This window comes from Tachypleus tridentatus, chromosome 5, assembly GCF_004210375.1.
Source record: "Tachypleus tridentatus isolate NWPU-2018 chromosome 5, ASM421037v1, whole genome shotgun sequence".
Classification (NCBI taxonomy): Eukaryota; Metazoa; Arthropoda; class Merostomata; order Xiphosura; family Limulidae; genus Tachypleus; species Tachypleus tridentatus.
The window spans coordinates 50,744,751-50,765,989 of NC_134829.1; the positions used below are offsets into that span (position 1 = coordinate 50,744,751).

Consider the following 21,239-nt stretch of genomic DNA (forward strand, 5'->3'; position numbering starts at 1 on the left):
ATTATTGTATAAACTTTATTGTTATTTACAGCTGAACCATGATACAACACAAAACTACTGAGTTTCATTAACTATTGAAGTAATTATCAAACTTTCACACACTATTTAACAAAAATTTAGTTCCTTATTTGGAGATTTTTCTAATACAGTTGAGACATATTTTATCAGAAAGCTTTTTCACTTTGTACAAACAAACTACTATCCATCAAACAGACCAATATTATAGTTTTTTACAAACCAGTTAGTGTTTATATAATGAAAGCAGTGACTAGGCATTGAGAACATACTGAAGTGAAACGTGGTGACTAGGCGTTGAGAACATACTGAAATGAAACGTGGTGACTAGGCGTTGAGAACATAGTGAAATGAAACGTGGTGACTAGGCGTTGAGAACATAGTGAAATGAAACGTGGTGACTAGGCGTTGAGAACATAGTGAAATGAAACGTGGTGACTAGGCGTTGAGAACATAGTGAAATGAAACTGGTGACTAGGCGTTGAGAACATAGTGAAATGAAACTGGTGACTAGGCGTTGAGAACATAGTGAAATGAAACGTGATGACTAGACATTGAGAACATAGTGAAATGAAACGTGGTGACTAGACATTGAGAACATAGTGAAATGAAACGTGGTGACTAGACATTGAGAACATAGTGAAATGAAACGTGGTGACTAGACATTGAGAACATAGTGAAATGAAACGTGGTGACTAGACATTGAGAACATACTGAAATGAAACGTGGTGACTAGACATTGAGAACATACTGAAATGAAATGTGATGACTAGACATTGAGAACATACTGAAATGAAACGTGGTGACTAGACATTGAGAACATACAGCAATTAGACATGGTGACTAGACGTCGAGAACATATTGAAATTAAACATAACTAGATGTTGAGAACATACTGAAATTAAATATATATATGCACATGTATGTTAATGAGATGCTGAAAACACAGTAAAATAATACATGGTAATTAAATGCTGAGAACATAGTGAAATGAAACATGGTGATTAGGTGTTCACAAAAAACTAAACACACTTAAATATTCAGCAAGTTTTCCAATGTTACATCAAATCAACAAACTATCATTTTCATGCAGACAAAGTTACTTATCAGTATTGGTTACAATGTTTTAATTATTAGAATAATGTTTAATTGTGATTTATGCAGGTAGCCTTCTTTGATCAGAAGTTCATATTAATTTTCTAAGAGCACAATATTATTGGATGTAGTAAATTATTTTTCTATTATACATTCTCTTCAATGTGTACATCAAATACAGTACTTACAAACATTAGAGGAAAATAATATTAATTCCTCTTATTAATAAGAACATTATTGTGAAAACAACAATAATTTAACACATTTAAGTCAGAGGTTCCCAAACTTTTTGTGCTGTGTACCATCTTTAGTCAGATCCTTGAATCAATGCCTTACCTCTGATGTATATAATTTGTTTAAAAAGTTAAAGATTAGTTTATGTTACAAAAAGGATAAACCAAAGAAAATAATTCAAGAGAACACTGCATGTTGACACAACAGTAACTCTCCAAGACTGTCTTTATAACTTGGAGTTGAGGGTCTTGCTTTCTTTATTTAACTCCAGGCTGGGACATGTATTTCACAATGCTCCCACTTGTCACCCCATGAATGGGACAAAGGTTTCCAACTATCAACACTGTTTACATCTTACTCTGCTGGGTCCAGGTTCATCATGTTGACTATCATCACTAGATGAAAAGTTAGCATCCTTGTCTCATAGCATCTTCATTATCACTCTTTTGAATACTGCTCGACCTGACTTTATCTTCTAAACTATCTGAGTCAAGCATATTTAGACAGTACATAATTGAAGTTACTACTCAATGTTCTAGTGAAGCAGGTACAGTCAACAAATAGTTGTTGTACATTTCGGTTTGGCTTCTTGTTGATTACTGAAGAACTGAGTGGAAAACACAGAGAAACCGTACACCATCATTAGGTGGAATGATATTAAATTCTTTACAACTTACTTGTGTCACTTATGGCAATTCTTAATGACAAAGGAAAACATTTGTCTGAGTGGCAGTGCAATGAGGTAGGAGCAAAGGAAAGAACACATCCCAACCACAAGAAAGTGGTTATTTATCTTCAAATTTTCTGGAGTACATTTACCAAAGAATGGAAACCACTGTCCCAGAACAAATTCTTTCAATCTGATGTACTAAGTAAAGAAAAAAACTTTCTGCACTGGGATTAAAACTAAAATTTTTCTCAAGTTCAACACTTCTTTGTCTAAATGACATGCAGCAAGTAAACATTTGATATGAGTTCTAAGCTCTTACTCTGTAGTGTCATTACCTGAAAACCAGCATTTTGACTACATGTGTAAAGTTAGGAATCCTATACAACTTAGATTCAACCACTTAAAGTTGATCATTTTAAGCCTAAATATTATACTACATTAACTGAAAATCAACATTTTTAATGAGATTTCCAACAATAATTGCATAAGTTATGATTCAAGAATATTCTATTTATACCTCAATATCTTTATAGTAGCCTGTGTGTGTGTGTGTGTTATCACTTGTTTTTGAAACATGAACCAAATCTCTACTTCAACACCATGACAATATGCTTGTGTTATAACAAGTGTCAGTTTGTTCCTATACTGATCAAGAAATGGAAATCTCATCCTCACACATCATCATGGAAAATGAATAATTTCTCCTCAGTTATGATAGTTACTCTGTCAACATTTGTCTAGCACAAACAAAAGTTAGGTTTTCTGATGAATAAAATATTTTTCATTTAACAATTCAAACTACTAGACTAGAATAAATATCATCACAATGAACTTTTTTTTTAATTTTAAATTTCCCACAAATGTTTGTAAGTTAAATAATTTATCTTCTCTTTTATTTGATTTTTATATCAAATGAGCAGAATAATCAAAATTTAAAAACCAGTTGAAAATTAGCTTCATACCACCTACAGCAATTATTTAGAACATTAATGATAATATGTCAACATTATTTTCCATTGTTTTAAAAAGAACATGATTAATTATCAATTGTAAGTGGGTCAAAGTCAGCTCACAAGTTTTGTGATGACTCTTCAAATGTCTCTCACGTAGTTCAATAATACATTTTGGGCCAGTTTTACTTTTAGCTACTTGCTTAACCCTATGTGCATGACACTATAGCATTATGTCTACCACAATATCTGATAGGTTATACATAATAATGTTTTACATAATTCCAAATTAACTAAGTATCTTTATAAAAGTTAGCAAGGTTTTAGTAAATACAAAAAGTCTGTTTCTGTTCTATGCTACAAAAACTTTGATTTTTTTAATAAAGTTTTTTCCTAAAGAACATACAAGTCAATGTAACTAGTATAATATACAAGTCAATGTAACTAGTCTAAGTGAAAGATGATTTTTTTCATGTCAAGAATAAAAATACTTTATTTTAAAGTTTTCATATTTCATTCATGGAACATTAAGAACCATCCTAACTGAATATTTAAAGATTTTTTTGGGTAAAATGTATAATTAATTTTCCCTCTCCTAACACTAACTATGTTGAAATCATTTGGAAAAAAAGTTGAAAAATATGAAATAAAAACACCAAAAGTACATTTTTTCCCCTAATTTTTCAGCAGACTGTAACAGAAAAATTAAATTGTTAAATACTATAAACTTCATGCCCATTACACTTTCATACAATTTTATTATTCTAGGAACTGTATCTAACTACTAACTCAGCAGTAACAAAGCAATAAAATATATAGGCAGTGCACAACTCAAGTTAGAATAAATAAAATATCAAATTGTATAACACATGACAGGCTTACATGCATACCTTGTTGAGAAATTAAAAAAACATTTTTAATTTCTTTTCTAACCTAACAAGTTTCAAATTTTTTAACTTTAGTAACTTTTATGACAATAAGTAAAAATTATGTACATAAAAAAACAGAAAATTTATTACTTACACTTTGCCCTTGGCTTCTTTTTTCCCCTACAAAATGGTGTTATAGTTTATACATATAGGGATAATAAAGCAATCTTAAATGGGCAACTTAAAGCATAAGAATGCCGTAAGATACAGAGAAATGAGGTTGAAAATTGATTTAAGTACTTCAGTTTAAAATTAAAACTCACATAATATTAATTTGAATTATAAACTACATCTGATGTCAAATTTTATTGTCAATAAGTTATTTGATTAAATTTGAATGTAACTCAGTAAATTGTCCTGATATATCCAACCATGTTCATTCTGACATGTGCACTATGATCCAACCATATTCATTCTGACATATGCACTATGATCCAACCATATTCATTCTGACATATGCACTATGATCCAACCATATTCATTCTGACATATGCACTATGATCCAACCATATTCATTCTGACATATGCACTATGATCCAACAATATTCAGAAGGTTGAACTGTTTATCTTCACTTACCAACTTAACTCAGATGCTTTTTCTTCCTGCCTTAGTCACTGTGTTAATTATGTATTAACTCAGTTTTTAGAACTGTATTTTTGTTTCTGTTAGTTATGAATTAAACAGAATTAAACCTCACAATCTTTGCTCTGTCTTCTCAGAATCAGGTACAAACTTATCTAGAATCAAAAGATTCATAAATAAAAAAAAGAATATAATTTTCAGTTGTTTGTGGGTTATTGGTAACAAGTACTTCATACCTATACTTAGTACAATTATGAAAACAAATAGTTCAGTCACTCTCATTCTGAATACAAAAGAACATGTTGTGATTTCCAGTTGATATTTTTGTGACATTGAAGGATCTGCCATGTCAGGGACAGAAAAAAGGCAAAAGGTCACAGATGAATTCAGGCAATTTACCAAATCAATCTTGTTTTCTTGTTCAAGGCAAAAATTTCAGGACTAAACAGATTACTGATAATTTTTATCTAACCATGTAATAAGTTTATTTTCATCAAATGTGATGAAAACAAGTATTTGAGATCATATTTCTGAATTACTAGTGGACAACAGATCAAGTTTGTTATTGGGTAAACTGCTATGTTCTTACTTACTCTGTATCAATAAAGCAACAATGCTTGTAAGACTGTCAATGTACAAGATTACTGAAGAGTTGAATGTACTTCAAGTTTTATACAAAAAAAAGCCACATTTGGTAAAGAAATATATCTACAGTTGAAACAGGCAAGGTTTTACTATCAGTAAATATCCTGGTTCCTTTAAAACAGAAATCAGACGATTATCCATAACTTGTGTTGTTCTCAACGACACAGAGAATACACGTAATCATAATATTAACTTCCTGGCATGGTGTTCACAAGTCTTCACCCATCAACAAACTTTCACAAAAGTTCACTTCTGATCATAAATTTCAGTCATTTCTATTTTAATAGAAATAAAAGAAATAAAACGATTTTTAAGTGAAAAGAAAAAAACTTATTTAAAGGACATTGAGAGGCTGTGATCTTCTTGTATGAACTCCTCTCAAATACAATATGAAGGATCCATCAAGATGTTTTAGTCCTAAACAACATCTCCAGTTCTTTCTGCTTTTCAATAAGGCCCTGAAAAAACATTTGCAAAATATTAAAAATACAATTTATTGAGTCAGTAAAATAAATAAATAACATAATTCTGTACAGTTATCCATTAGTTATGTTAAAGAATTAAGATACTGAACTTCAATGTGAAAAGCTTATAGATATTTCTTTTATGTTTATACTTGTTATTTGTTTCATTGGTTTGATGCAAAAATAGTCAATAGGCTAACGTTTACAAGTTATCTCTAGTCTTGAATTGACAGACTAGTGCCAATTATCAACTCTTGTGCTGCTCCACAAATTGCCACTTGACCATCACTCTTACAGCAAAACCAATAATACGAGGGGCAGAGCATGGTTTTGCAGCAACAAGCAAAGAACAATGACCTCTCAGATTTAAATTCCAAGCATACTAATTTTCAGATTGCAACTGCAATTTAAAAAGTTAACTTAGATTTTGAAAGTTACAACTTAAATCTATGTCTCTTTCCATCTTAGGTTGAGCCACAAGTCTATTGAATAAAATTAATGAACAATAAAATGTCTGAGAACCGTAAACAAACAATTCTGCAAAGAAAGTAATCTTTGTAAGTTATACTAGAATTATTGTTAAGGATGAACTATACAGGTTTAATTTTTGTGCAACTTTGTTTAAATATGATGAATATTCTTATCACTACAAAAACCAAACATGAGGACAACAACTGTTTAACAAATGGGTGAGTTATTGTACTTTTCTGAAATTATCAACTAAACATCTACCTGTCTCAGTGATGAAAGCTGTTGAAGTATTCGATCTTGACGAGGGGTTGGTCTTCCTGTAACAGTTTCAGGATTTACAAGAGGATCCTGAAACAAAGACATCATGGAATTAAAAAAAAACAACTAACTTCAACATATTGTAATTATAAAATATTTTTCATACTTACTATTTAAAAAATTGCTTAAAGTCCAATAAAAAGAAATTACATTTTTTAACTTCATCTTGTCCAAAACTATAAACACATAATTGTGGTTAGACCAATCATTGCTCATGTTGGATGAGGGTACAATAAAATAAATACTTTGTTTACAATTTCAATAAATGAACATTAAAACAATTTCATATATTTCTCAATCACAAAAGTTAACATTATTCATGGTCTATTTCAAAAAACTGGAAGGTCTAGATTAATTAGGAAGAAAGTTTACAATTTCAACTCACTGAACAAAACCTAATTTTACCATATTGTAATATGTGTACTCATATCCCATATCTCAGTAACATAACCTTAAAAGAGTGTTGTATCATTTTCTCTGGTTTGCATCACTATCTTTATTAATTGATATGAATAAGCTAATTCAAGCATCACAACTAATTTAGTGGATTTAAAAAATATCTGTAACTTATGGATTCAATAAATGTTGTGATAAGAGAAAATACCTGGATTTTTTTTAAACCTACCAGTAATTATGTTTTATGTTACTTTATAACAGAGAAGTAGTAATGTTAAGCAGAAACATTTACACTTTTAAAGTTTAAAGTAAATAGATAACAAATACTGTAAAAAACCATCTTTTCTTCAATTGTTCTTACTGTCAAAAATCACAACTTTTGGTTCTCAATCCCTGCCACATACACATCACCTTATTAGAAACCTCTCATCCTCCATGTGACACAAGTGTTAGAGAAACTACATAACTTATGTTTTCTCACCGCAAACAAGATTAGTTTGTTTGCAGATGTTATCTGATAACATAGTTCTACCAATTGTTTAGAGATTTGTGGAAATCAATTTTAGAGTTAAGAAGTTCCTTGCAATTAATTTTAAATATGAAAAATTGAAAATTAAAATCAGAGAGACCTAGCTATAAAAGACTGTAATGGAGAGAGGAGTGAGTCCAAAAGAGTCATAGTAAAAAAAATAAAACCAAACTACAAGATGTTGAGCTGTATGACAGAAAGGAGTAAAATAAACACCAGGAAAAGTATCTTTCTCAGCAAAATGTTTCTGTTCCAAAGATGCCCTTTAATTAAAATATAAAGAGGAGGAGGATTGGGCAATATGGAGATACTTCAGTTGTCATACACAAACTAAGTCGTGATCCTAGTTGGTGTGTGACAATACATATATTCAGGATCACAGCTTAAAAGGTTGGCATTATATTATTCCTTATTCCTGTTAGAATCCCTTCAGTGAAGAACTATAATTAAGCACAGTGAAAGAGAGAGAGAGAAAAAAAAGACACTTTTGAGACTAAAATTTCCATCACAAGAAACTGAACAGGCCTGCAGATTCACAAAACTAGCACAGTCCAATGGTTCTGAGGATAGACGAAACAACTCCAGGGCATTTCAGGAGGAACATCATATGAGGAATTAAGGGAAAGTGAAAATGGAACTTTATGGTGTGCTCCATCCAAGTTGGATGTGTGAGACTTCAAGTGGAGAAAAAATCCCACAATTTCAATGTCTCAAAATGTTAATTATGGGCACACACAAGTGTGTGTGGGGGAGAGGTACCTGCTGATGTATCTTCTGCTACAATCTTTGTTTACTTCATTTCATGAAAGGGTATACCCCAGCAGAGAGGGTAAAACATATTGTATAATGCAACCTAAAACTTTAAAGAAAATATAATGGCTGAAAGAAACCACTTATACAAGTAGTTTCATGTTACAAGAAATAAAGACCATGAATATTTCTAAAACTTTTCAGTATAATTAAACTTATTTCTTCAGGATTTGATTTGGCTTCTAGTATCACTACAGGAGGAAACAAGAATACCAAAAGCTGGTGAGACAATCATGTGATACAAGTTTCAAAATATTGTCAAACTTGGCCACTTACTGGTCAGACTAGGATGACAAAGACATAGCCTCATGCACTCTTAGGGTGATTTGGTACATCCAAAGAAACGAAGCAGACCAGCTGTGACAGCCAATTTGTTAATGTTGTTTCCATGGTATTACAAAGGTTCTTTATTTGTCGTAAGATAAAAATATTCTTTACAAAGCAAAAGTAAGAATTATGTTTTGAGAGAAAGATGATACAGTGAACAAACTGCTAAGGGTTTAGCAGGAGAAGCTAGGGAATGTACGATTGAATCTAAGTCACAGTGCAGCCAATGTTTAGAAGCTCTAGAGGAATTCAGAAAAAAGCTTGTAACAGATCCGTAAACAATGGAGACAAGAGAGAAGGGTGACATCTGTGGCATGGAAAGGTAACAGATAATGTAACTGTATAGCCTCTACAGAAGAATGTGAATAGCCATAATCATTAAACATGCATGCTAAAGAAAACAATTTGTTCTGGAGAGATGACATATGGAACGTCAAGTACAACAACTACAAAAAATAAGACTGACAGGCAACAACGAATGAATTTCAGCATTAACTGTATAACAACTGAGCCACCTAGAAAAAGAAATTTGACAAATAACAGGTAGCCCTGAAAGAAGTATTAAATAAGTGAAAATGGACATATCATGCTAAAATAGAAGATGTTCCCATGGTGGTAACATGCTCAGTTCCATGCAAGATTGGTGATGTAATAGAAGAATATGGTTTCACCATCCAGACTGAGGGTAGGTCTAGGATGGCTCATTAAGTAGTTCAAGTAGAAACACCCTGTTTGTTTTTATGTTAACCAACACAAATGTGGCAAGAACAAGTAGAGGCAGTTTACAAAGAAAGCCGAGGAAAAGGATAAAAAGGTAACATAGACAAGTCACAGATGGAGAAGACTGCCAAATTGATCTTAAGTAACTGATGATATGAGCAAGAATAGCTAACAGCCAAAGAAAAATATTTCAAAATAAATCATAGCATGCAAGGAATAAAAGTGATGAAAAGACAAAAAAAGAAAGAAAAAAAAAAAGAGAGAGACCATGTTGGAAGACCCTTCTTAAAAATTATATTGGATTTAGAACTATAGAAAAAATGTTTGCAACAGAAGATAGACCCATTAAAAGACTACCTACATGTCAAATATGATGGTACTGAAAAATGTTTTCATTATGCTGGTATCATAATAAATCAGCAGCAATTGTAATATCAGAAGGCAGAAAATACAAAGATTATAAACCTGACATAAGTATCATATTCAGGCATAAGTCTCATCATATCCAGTTCTTTAGATAAAAAAGGTACATAGGCATTAGTGAAAACAAAACATGTGAAAGATTTCCTGATTGTTTATGAAATACACACAAAGATAACCAAGAGCTAGCTATCTAATTTATGAGTGATACAAAACAAGGACTACTCAAATGGGGTAAGTATGTTCAGTAGCAGAATTCAAGCATGTAATCCACAAATGGCAAGTGCCGTAATTAACAGCCCATGCTAGGCCTTCATGAGAAAGTGAAGTGAGCATACCCATGGTTAGAAACCTAGCAAGGATATCAACACAGAATTAAAAGTTTTACTTTGATGATCAACAAGAGATAACAATACAAATATGGGATCTTAGTGCACTCTGAACGAAGACTGTGTGAACAAAATCTTCAGAATATTTCCAAGTAAAATGCAGTAAACATTTATTATCTTCAGAATTAACATAGAACAAATAAAGGCAAAACAATTACAGAAACAAGAAAAACTTGACTTCTGACATAAAACCAAAACTTCCTATGTAGTTTACTTATCACTAATGCATGGTGGGAAGGCAGAGAATCTGGGGTAAGATAATGTATATGCAATGCATTGAACCAAGAACATTTGCAACCAAAAGTCACACAGTTGTGGCAATATCAAGAACAACTCTATGGGAAAAGGCTCACTGTATTTCAAAGGTAAGTTTAGCTCGACTGAGTCTTATTCTGTAAACATTCCCATAAAATAATTGTGTTCAATACCTTTAAGTTAGGAAAATCACTGATTAATGATAAAATTAGTAGCATTTTTAAGAAGTAAAAATCAAAATTTACATAAAAATCATTCAAAGAAATAATACAGTTAATCACCTGACTAGTTTCGATATACGTCATTTTAAAGGGTAGTTTGAACTGGTTCATCAATTAACTAAATATTTTTCTGAATAGATTTTTAGTTAACTTGTAGATTTTACTTCTTAAATTTCTTTCAAAATCTAATATCAATCAAAGGTACAAATTATTTCATAACCTGATGAGTTGTGATTGCTTAACTGATCCAGATGTAAAAGGTCACGAGGAATCAGATTCATGGTCTTAGAGTCATTACATTGGATTGTAAACATAGAAACAATAATGCAATATGTTTTTAACACATCTTACCCCTTTTAAAGGATCTTCAGGAACCAAATCTGACCTACTGTCCTGTGATGTACGACGATGAGCAACGGGTTGAGAAATGGCCATGTCACCAAGATTAAAGTTACCTTGATCACTCCACTTCCTACGAGGAGTGAATCCTGAAGAAAGCTCTTCCATGCTACTGCCCATCAATTTTTTTTTAACAGCAGGGACTGGTGGGGAGGTAGGTCGAGGGTCTTCTATTACAGGGGGTGGTGGATTGAAATTTTCCTGACTATACCAACGTCTCCTGATTGGTGGAAACTCTGGAGTTTCAGAAGGTTTCCTATTGTATGCATTATCTGAAAAATAGCCTGAAGAAAGGATTTGGTTATTAGCTGCAGGGCCACAGTCTTCTCGATTGAAGTCACCTACCAATCCTGGATGGGTATGGGATGGAAGCAAGTCTTTTCTAATGGCACAAACTGGTGGAAAGTTGGACTGGTAAAAAGGTGCTGGCCTAAAAAAAAAGATAGTTGAACATTCATAAATGTTTCCTTCTCAACACAATAACTGTGGAAAATAAATGTTTTTACTGTATACAAAGGCATGGTTGTCCATGGTTCGTGGTTGAGGCATTGCAAGTTGCAAGGTGCAGATTACACCTAAAATGGAAAGAATTACATTAGAAGACTTCTTGATTTGCAAGTCTTCTGTTCCACAATCATAAAAACACGTAAAGCACAAAATGTTTAATGTTTTGTGATGAAAAGGATGCCTATGGTGTTCTAAATAATGAAAGGATAATTTAAAACCAAAAAGCTTCACAAGTGACAAGCTGTAAATGAATGGAGTAAAAAAGAGAAAAAGTGAACAGTCTGTTACTAATAATAACCTAACAAATTGGTAGTCCAATACAGCTTGAAACTTCAAACATGAAGTTAGGTCTACTAACACAACACAAGAGCTATTTTAGCAAGTTTGTCCCAAAATACATATCTGAATGAAATGCCAACTATCAAAGACCATTCATGCAATGTGTAGCATGTGGCAAGTAGAGGAATGTTGCCTTATTGAATGAAGCATATATTTATTTAAGTTTCTGCAAAAATTTGAGTAATTTATTCTAACTCTGTTAGAGCATGTAGCAAACATTTATCCATGAGATTTGTAACAGTTACAGTTATGCTGTGAACAAACCCATAGAAGTTTTCAATGTCCATGCATGATTTATAACATTAAGAAGAAAAAAACATGCAATGGAAGGAAAATAGCACTGACCACAGGATACTGTGCAACAATTTCCTGAGATGGAAAATGAGTTGTAGAGTGGCAATCAATGGCTAAGGTCATCGTGAAAACTATCATCAGTAGAAAATGGGGCTCTAAGCCTTAGATACTAGATCTTGTATTAATACCACAGATTATTAAAAGCCCTCTGAATTTTTGTAATATTAAATATTCTTTGTTCTAAGTGCAAAGCTAATATTTTCTAGAATAACTTTGACATCTAGCAGGGTAGAGTGATAACTGCACATGATGATAAAATCAAGTTAAATGCCTGTATTCTGTAAAAACAAATGAACCAAAACAAGACCCTTCAAAATAAAAGTTATTTAAGATGATACAAACAACCATGAAAAATGTAGTTGTTAATATCACTCTATGCAGAAGTTACACACAAGTGTGGAGCTTAGCTCACTCTGCTTTTTCCACTGTTGTTCATATAAACCACAATGTCAGAAACTCTACACAAATCAGAACCAAGATTTTACAAATTTTAATGCCTTATGTAATGTTTACATGTTGCTGGCTACCTATTTTAACTCTCTGGTGTAGTACAAATAATTTATTACAATAACATATCCTTGACAATCCAGCCTTCTTTATAACTATAGGCAGTTATTTATATGTGGGGTTTCCAATGTTCTATATAAAAATTCCTTTTCTTATCTTTAAATTAGTTTACAAAAAACATCAGTTCACAAACACAGATACACTCAATATCTCCCGACATACTTTTAGTATTGCACAAAATGTAACTTGCATTTCACATGTTAAGCCATGGATCACTGTCTTCATACATGATGGATCATATTTGGAATTTTCTATTTGTGTAATTGCTGTAATGCCAAACATGTTTATTAATACACTGTGCGTGCGTGCACACATTTTTCAAATAATGCTAAAATTTGCTTAAAATATGAGGAGTTTCATCAGATTTAAATCATGCATCATTTTGATTTTAACTGCAGTATTCATAAAACTCAAGTTCCTTCCCATGATGTTATTTTGCCAGATGTGTTTACTTAGTGCTAAGTTGGTGTAGTTATTTAACAGAGACTACAAGCAGTGCTACCAATACACACCCAGTAAATGTGAAACTCGTACATTTAGGACTGTTTACATGCATTAGTAATAAATTAACTTTTTAGCCACACTAATAGTGTGGCATAATACATTATGGTTCATTGATTGGCTGGATCCAAGTCAAATTCAGTATCACAGTGATCCAAGAAATGCACCAAATTGCACAATATTCTTCAATGAATAAATCATTGTCTTGTAGGGTTTGCTTCCTTACCCCCAGAAGGTAACCATGTACTAAATTTTACCTTTTCACAAGTTTCACACAAACTGATTCTTAACTATTGATAGTCCTGCTAGATATCAACTTGAGGTAAGTTGTATTAAATTAGACAGAAAATGTTTTGAAGATTTTAAGTATAAAACAAATGTAAAATAAAACTTGAAAAGATGTTATTAAGCCTACTTTATATTAATATTAACACAATGTTCTTTGTTTTCAATAAACATATGATTTATGCAATTAAAAGAACTTAGCAAGAAGAAATGTAAGTATCAGAAATGTTTTGAATTTTAACTTCCCAGGTTGAGATACATGTACTTACTAATGAATCTCTGGAACAACAGGTATGCACACAAGGTGATTACAAACATATACGGTATTTCATTCAATGTGTGATATATAGAAATATGGAAACTGCACAGACTTCAGAACTTTATGTTAAAAAACAGTTATAAATGAGTTGCCAAGAAAAAATTTATTATAGGTGAAGAAAAAAGAAATAACACATTTTACTAAAATATGTAGTGACATTTTTGTGTAATTTGTTGGATGTGATACTTGTTTTAAAAATATAACCATCTGACAATGTAACAAAATGGATCTTTATCACAGGAATGTTTCTTTTTGAATTGATTGACTAATTTAGTGTTTTATGGCACAAAGCAGCGAGGCTATCTGTGCCAGACATTCGGTAAAAATGTAAAAAATAAATAAATAAATGTAGTAATAGACATAAATGGAAATGAAGGTAAAACAAAAAAGTATAAAACCAATGTTGACACCTAGTCTACAATGTTAAGATAGAAGGCAGAGTATAAGAAGTTAAGGTATTTACTCTAGCAAAAAGGTAATGATCATAACCTGACTAACAGGTAAGTTCAAGAACCACCGTCAGTCACCTGAAGTTGGTCTTTCCAGTCCTGGTTCCGGGTTATGTGTCATAGCAACCAGTATCAAAATGTAAAAGAATAGAAGTTTTAAAAGACACTCCGCAAAATTGTAATAATGAGTAGCCAAATGTCCAGTAAAAAGATAAAAGTCAAGTAAATGGAGTAAAATTTGTAAAAGTAATTGAAGATAAAAGCAAAACGGCAATTAAAACAGAAAATGGCGTAAAAACCAATGTTGACATCCAGTCAACAAAGTTGTAAAGGACTACCTGTAGCAGAATGGTAATGATCATAACCCGCCAGGAAGACTAACAGGTAAGTATAAAAACCACCGTCAGTCATCTGAAGTTGGTCTTTCCAGTCCTGGTTCTGGGTTATGAGTCAATATGGCCAGTACTAAAAAGTTAAGTAGTAAAAGTGTGAAATGATATGCAGCAAAAGTATAATAACAACTCGCCAGGACGACTAACGAGTAGTTCAAACAGATATTTCAAACAGTAGCGTTAGTCACCTGAAGTTGGCCTCTCCAGTCCTGGTGTCGAGTTATTTAACGTTCTGGCCATTGTCCAATGTCAAATTGAAGGAGAGAGATTAAAACTGTGAAAAGGAACAACAATTAAAAGGTGTAATGAATAAATATGCAACACTTAAATGAGATTAAAAGATTAATGGCCATTAAAAAAATTAAAAACATTATCAAGGTGGACAGAGTCACCATCACCAATAACTCTGTCCAATGTTACAGACTGACCCTGAGAAAAAATATGTTTAAAATATTGCCGTCGTTGAGAATTGTAACGATGGCAAGAAAGTAAAACGTGGTTAATAGTGATTTGAGTGTAACACAAACTACACATTGGTGCATCAGTTCCAGATAAAAGAAAATGATGAGTTAAAAACTGTGACCAATGCGTAGCCTAGTGAGAACGACTTCCTCCTTCCGAACTTTACGGAAGCTAGATGGCCAAAGTCCAATTTCGAGTTTGATTTGAAAAGTTTGTTGTCACGTTGCTCACTCCAAGTGGACTGCCAGCTGGCACGGAGCCGAGCCTTGAAGACAACACCATAGTCCATGTACGGAATAGGCATAGGAGTGATGGTGCTGAAGCAGACATATTTAGCTGCCATGTCTGCAAGCTCATTCCGCGAATACCAACATGGCCTGGTATCCAGAAAAACTGGATTGAAGTAGCTGCTAATGAGAAATGGGCCAGTCGGTTTCGAATATCAGCGAGAATAGGATGTGAGCTAACGTGTAGCGATTCCAAGGCAAGTATAGAACTAAGCGAATCAGTATAAATAGCACAGTTGGAGTACTGCTCAGTTGCAATATTATCCAGGGCAAGAGATATGGCATACAGTTCAGCAGTGAACACAGAAGCTGTAGAAGGGATTCTGCGCGCAACTACTGACCCATAGCAAACGATAGCAGAGCCCACTGAATTGCCTGATTTGGAATCATCTGTATAAATGGGAACTGAATGATTGTTTGAAAGATATTCATTGAATAAAAGATGGTACTTCCAATCTGGAATATCTCCCTTTTTTAGGTGACTGAAAGAAAGGTCACATTTGGGGGCTGTAATAAGCCATGGTGGGATGGGCCAACCTGTGGAATCTGCAATGTTATCCAAGGACAGACCCAATTCATCCAATTGTGCCCGAATGCGAAGGCCAAACGGAGCAATGACAGATCGTCTGTTCAGAAAAAGTACTGCCCACCGAGGAAGGAAAACACATTTCCAGGTGGGATGCTTTCGTAAGGAATGAAGTTTCGAAGTATATTGTAAAGATAGTTGCAAACGGCGAAGATGTAGAGAAGGTTCATGAGATTCAATGTATATACTTTGAACTGGAGAGGCACGGAAAGCCCCAGTGCAGAGTCAAGTCCTTGGTGATGAATGGGGTCCAGCATCTTTAAGGCGAGGGTCTGGCAGAGCCATAGACCACTGATCCATAATCGAGTTTCGATCTAATAAGAGCACGATATACCTTTAACATTGAACAGCGATCTGCCCCAAGAACTTGGTCTCCGGGACCACTGGCAGCAAAACTTCACCGATATGAAGTTCGGGATCAGGGTGAATACCCCGTCGACGGCAAAAGAGCATGCATACAGTTTTGGAGAGAGAGAAATTAAAGCCGTTCGCCAGAGTCCACTTCCGTACACAATTGAGGGCGGTTTGTAGTTGCCACTCAATATATCTCATGTTTGACGACTGACATGAGATGTGAAAGTCGTCGACATACAGCCCATTCACAACAGTGAGAGGGAGTTGTTCAGTGATGGCATTTATCTTTATACTGAAGAGTGTAACACTCAATACACAGCCTTGAGGGACTCCAAGTTCCTGTACAAAAGAACGGGAAAGTGTCGAACCCACACAAACTTGGAATCTCCTGTCCATTAAAAATTTTTTAATAAACATTGGTAGATGGCCACGTAACCCATATGTATGGAGGTCTCGCAAAACGCCATACCTCCATATTGTGTCGTAAGCCTTCTCTATGTCAAAGAATATTGATACAAGATGTTGGCGGTTGAGAAAGGCTTCTCTGATAGATGTTTCAAGACAAATTAGGTGGTCTGTGGTGGAGTGCTGTCGACGGAACCCACACTGGGTGGGCGAGAGGAGGTTGTTTGATTCAAGGAACCAAACAAGACGAGCATTAACCATCCTTTCTAATGTCTTACAGAGACAGCTCGTCAAAGCAATTGGACAGTAGTTTGAAGGAATCTTGGGATCTTTCCCTGGCTTAGAGAAAGGTAAAATAATAGCCTGGCGCCAGGCATCAGGAAAAACATTCTCCTGCCAGATCCGGTTGAAAACAATCAGAAGAACATCAAGAGAAGCAGGAGATAGATGGTGCAGCATGTCATAATGAATATCATCAGGTCAAACAGACGTACTGGCAGACCGATGAAGGGCCATTTTTAGTTCCACCAGGGTAAAGGGACAATTATAGTCAAAGAAACAGTCAGTTCGAAAGGAAAGAGGTGATCACTCTGCCCGAGTCTTGATGGCCAGGAAGGTGGAGAAACAAACAGAACTGCTAGATACCCGCCAAAAGCTTTCACCTAGAGTGTTAGCGATGTTCCGAACATCAGTCACCTTCTGACCATCAGAGAGTAGGATCGAGAGGGGGACAGAATTGTAGTGCCCATTAACCTTTCGATTCCTGTCCCATATGATCTTGGAACTGGTGGTAGAAGATATGCTGGTTGTGAACTTAATCCAAGATTCCTTCTAGCTTTGACGTCTTTCCCACCTAGCATGTGCACGGGCCCGTTGGAAAGCAACCCGGTTTGAAAGTGTGGGATATCTACGAAAAGTATCCCAGGCCCGCTTTTGAGCCTTCTGTGCTAAGTGGCAAGCAGGATTCCACCACTGATGAGGATATCGTGGAAAACGTGTCGAGGTTTTAGGAATACACTGAGCAGCTGCATGTGTAATACAGTCAGTTACCGCTGCTACACAGTCGTCTATTGATGGCTGATTTACGATGGCAGGATCAAGTTCTGCGAGAGCAGTGAAAGTGGACCAGTCTGCCTGATGCAGCTTTCACTGGGGCACATGGGTAGGGTGGCATCGACCACGGCCAGTCTCTCTCAAAAGTATAGGAAAATGACCACTGGCTAGTGGATTATTGTCAACCCTCCATGAAAAATGGGAGAATAATGAAGGGGAGCAAACTGAGAGATCAATAGCAGTAAAGGACTGACTAGGTGCATGAAAGTAAGTGGAAGAACCAGTATTGAAAAGAGAAAGATTGTGATCAGAGAGCATCTGCTCTACAGATCGGCCCCTCCCATCAATAATAACACTTCCCCAGAGGGGATGATGTCCATTAAAATCCCCTAGGATTAGAAATGGAGATGGCAATTGTTCAACGAGAGCATCAAGATCTGATTGATCATATGTCTTTCCAGGGGACAGGTTCAGAGAACAAACAGTGATTGTATGACCCAAGGAAACACGGATGGCTACAGCCTCCAAGGGTGTGTTGAGTGACAAAGACAGGGTGGGCACGTGTTGATCAACCAACAGTGCCACCCCTCCATGTACTCGACCATCACACAACCTGTCATTTCTGTACAGAGAAAACTGCCGAATGGAAACAGTATCAGCAGTTTTGAGAAATGTTTCTTGTAAAGAAAGACAAACAGGATGGTAGGAAGCAATCAGCATTTTGATATCATCCAGATTAGAACGTAAACCTCGACAGTTCCATTGTATCAAGGTGGCCATTTTTAAGAACGGGTAGGTGAAGTGGCTGGCGAACCCTTCGGTTTACGATCACGTCAAGGAAATCTATTACTTTATATTGGTTTCATTAAAACCTGATATGGTAAACAATCAGTAACCTCACTGCAGTGTCAACAAAATTTCTATACATAAAGGTTTTGAATTCACAAGCTCATCCTGAGACATAATAAGAAAAATTTATAATTACTGAGCAGAAACCATGTTGTAGATATAACATTTTCTTTTAATTGCTTTTGTTTTTCTTATGCACCGAAAAACAAACAGATATTAGAATACAAAATGAAAAGTGACAGTGCAGAAATGATCACATTTATTACCGATTATCAATGTCCGAGCTACTCTCTTGCCCTCCTTCCCCTTCTGAACTTAAGGGAGCTTGACTGAAGTGCATATTTTTCTTTATTTTACGAGTTGAAATGACAGACCGTCTTGCCTCAGCCATAGCCTCTTGATAAGCTCTTTCTCGTTCCCAATGTTGCTTTCTCAGCTCCTGCATTTTTTTTCTTCTGTGGAAATTTGGGTCTCTTTCAGTCATTTTCACAAAAGATTTCTCAGGTTGGTTAGCATTCCATTTTGGACGGTCCCTTGGATCATCAAAATTTCTCTCAAAGATTTTACGAGAGGCTTTAGTAGGTTTACTGTGTTGTACCCGATGAAATTTTTTTCGGTAAGAATGCACTTCTGAGCTGGTAGTGCTGTGTGTAACAAACAAAAATTTCTAAGTTTCTGACAATTTAATAGATGAAAAGTATATTCTAATATTTAATATCAACATTAACCCATTCAGGACAAGTAAAAATCTTTCATATGCTGAGTGTACCTATGCACATTAAGTTTCAAAATTTAAGTACAAGTTATAATTCTAACTTCGTTTCAATGTTTTACTCAAAAATATTTCAGAATTGATAATTTTCCTTTGGTACCATTCATTTAGTGTAACGTGCAAAGAAATGTAAAAAATATTCTAACTTACATTTCTACAAAACTAAAGTCTTGCCCCTAAGTAATGAATTTATCAATTACAAAGATAAATCCTAGAAAACAATTGCACTTCTACAAAACTAAGAGGTCTTGTCTATAAACAATACATTTATTGATTGTAAAATTCCTAAAACAAAGAATGCCACCAACCCTCGAGAATAAATTAAACAAGTCTTTTTCCTCCTCTATTTGTTTTTTTAGTTCAACCACTTCTTATGACAGACCTCTTTTTCCCATCACACGATGGAAAATCTTAAAAGGGTTGGTAATTACTAAGGACACTTATTCGAAACAGCTACAACCAAAGTTTAAAACACCATTGGATATCCATCTTGCATTATCATACAAAAAAATTTACAGTTTTTGTAAAAATGTAATCAGATGTAGCTCCTCCAAACAAGAACTGGAATTTAGGAATGTTTACAAGATATAGGAACAAAACAGAGATCTGGGTATTTGTTTTTAGTTTCTTTAGACTTTCATGTTTACAAAAATGTTTAAGTTAAATTTTATTAGTTTAAAAGTTATGGCAATTATATGAAAAAACATCAGGTAAGTCTTATTAGGTTTAGAGAATAAATACTGTATTAGTAGCAGAATATTCCAGTCACTAAAAGTTATCATTTTCTTAAATAAAAAAAAACGTGTTTACAATAATACTTAACGTTTAGGGACAAAAAGAGACCTGTTGGTCCATCTCAACTGTCCCATCCTCTAAGCCATACCAAAACTATTAAAAAAAAACTTAAAGTCAGCCGTCATCATTCATATATCTATCAAGATTTCTCTTAAAATAATTCAAATTAACTGCCTCCATAACATCAAAAGGCAACCCATTCCACTGGCCAACCACCCTATTTAAAAATAAAAATGTCTCAGCTGAAAAAAACCTTCTGCCTTACATAAATCTATGTCCTCTAGTTCTATAATCCTTGTTGTTAAGTATGGAAAAAGTTGATGCATTATCATTTTCTTTTACAGTTTTAAATCAGATCACCTCCAATCCGTCATTTTTCAACAGAAAACAATTATAAGGATATTAATCTCCTTTCAAATGAGAACCCTTCATCCAGATATATTTTAGTAACCCTCCTCTGAACCCTTTCCAACAATTCAATGTCTTTTCTAAGGTAAAGAACCCAGTACTCCAAATGCAGCCTAACAAGTGATCCATACAATGAAATTATAACATCTTTAGACTCGTATTCAATATTTCGGTAGATACAACTTAAGGTCCTATTTGTCCTACCACCAGAAACAGAACACTGCTTACACAGGTTAAGAGATTGATAAACCAAGATCCCTTTCTTTAATGACATATCAAAATTATAATTAAATAATAATTATAATTCAAATTATGATAATCCACATGCAATACCTCATATTTATCATAAAGAAAAGCCACTTATCATTTATTTGTCCAACTCACTAAATGATCTAAATTATTTTGTGAATCAGCAGTAAAGAAAAAGAAAACCTTAGTGGTTAAGTATAAGCTCTGGTGTGAGTGGAAGTACGTGTTGGAATCATTGTTTACTGAACATTATCATCATTCAGTGGAAGTACGTGTTGGAATCATTGTTTACTGAACATTATCATCATTCACACTTATAATACAACTTTAAATATTTCCACTGTGAGAAGGAGAACATTAAGGTATATCAGCGACACCTGCTTCAGTGCACAAAGTGTTACAAAGAAAATTATTGTAAACAAAAACATTGATAGAAAATAGGAATTATTTAATTATTTTGACAGAA

At 34.1% G+C, this 21,239-nt stretch overlaps 1 protein-coding gene across 2 annotated transcripts in view; it reads right to left on the reverse strand.

Moving 5' to 3' along the window:
• LOC143251156 (uncharacterized) overlaps positions 1 to 21,239 on the reverse strand; it is a 122,932-nt gene continuing 101,693 nt past the window's right edge. For both annotated transcript variants that reach the window (XM_076502549.1, XM_076502550.1), the window contains exons 12-15: positions 18,816 to 19,193; positions 10,793 to 11,270; positions 6,318 to 6,404; positions 1 to 5,579 (exon numbers count right to left, since the gene is read on the reverse strand). In XM_076502549.1, coding sequence (XP_076358664.1) covers positions 5,523 to 5,579; positions 6,318 to 6,404; positions 10,793 to 11,270; positions 18,816 to 19,193 — 1,000 coding nt within the window. In that variant the 3' untranslated portion in view covers positions 1 to 5,522. The remainder of the gene's footprint in view (positions 5,580 to 6,317; positions 6,405 to 10,792; positions 11,271 to 18,815; positions 19,194 to 21,239) is intronic.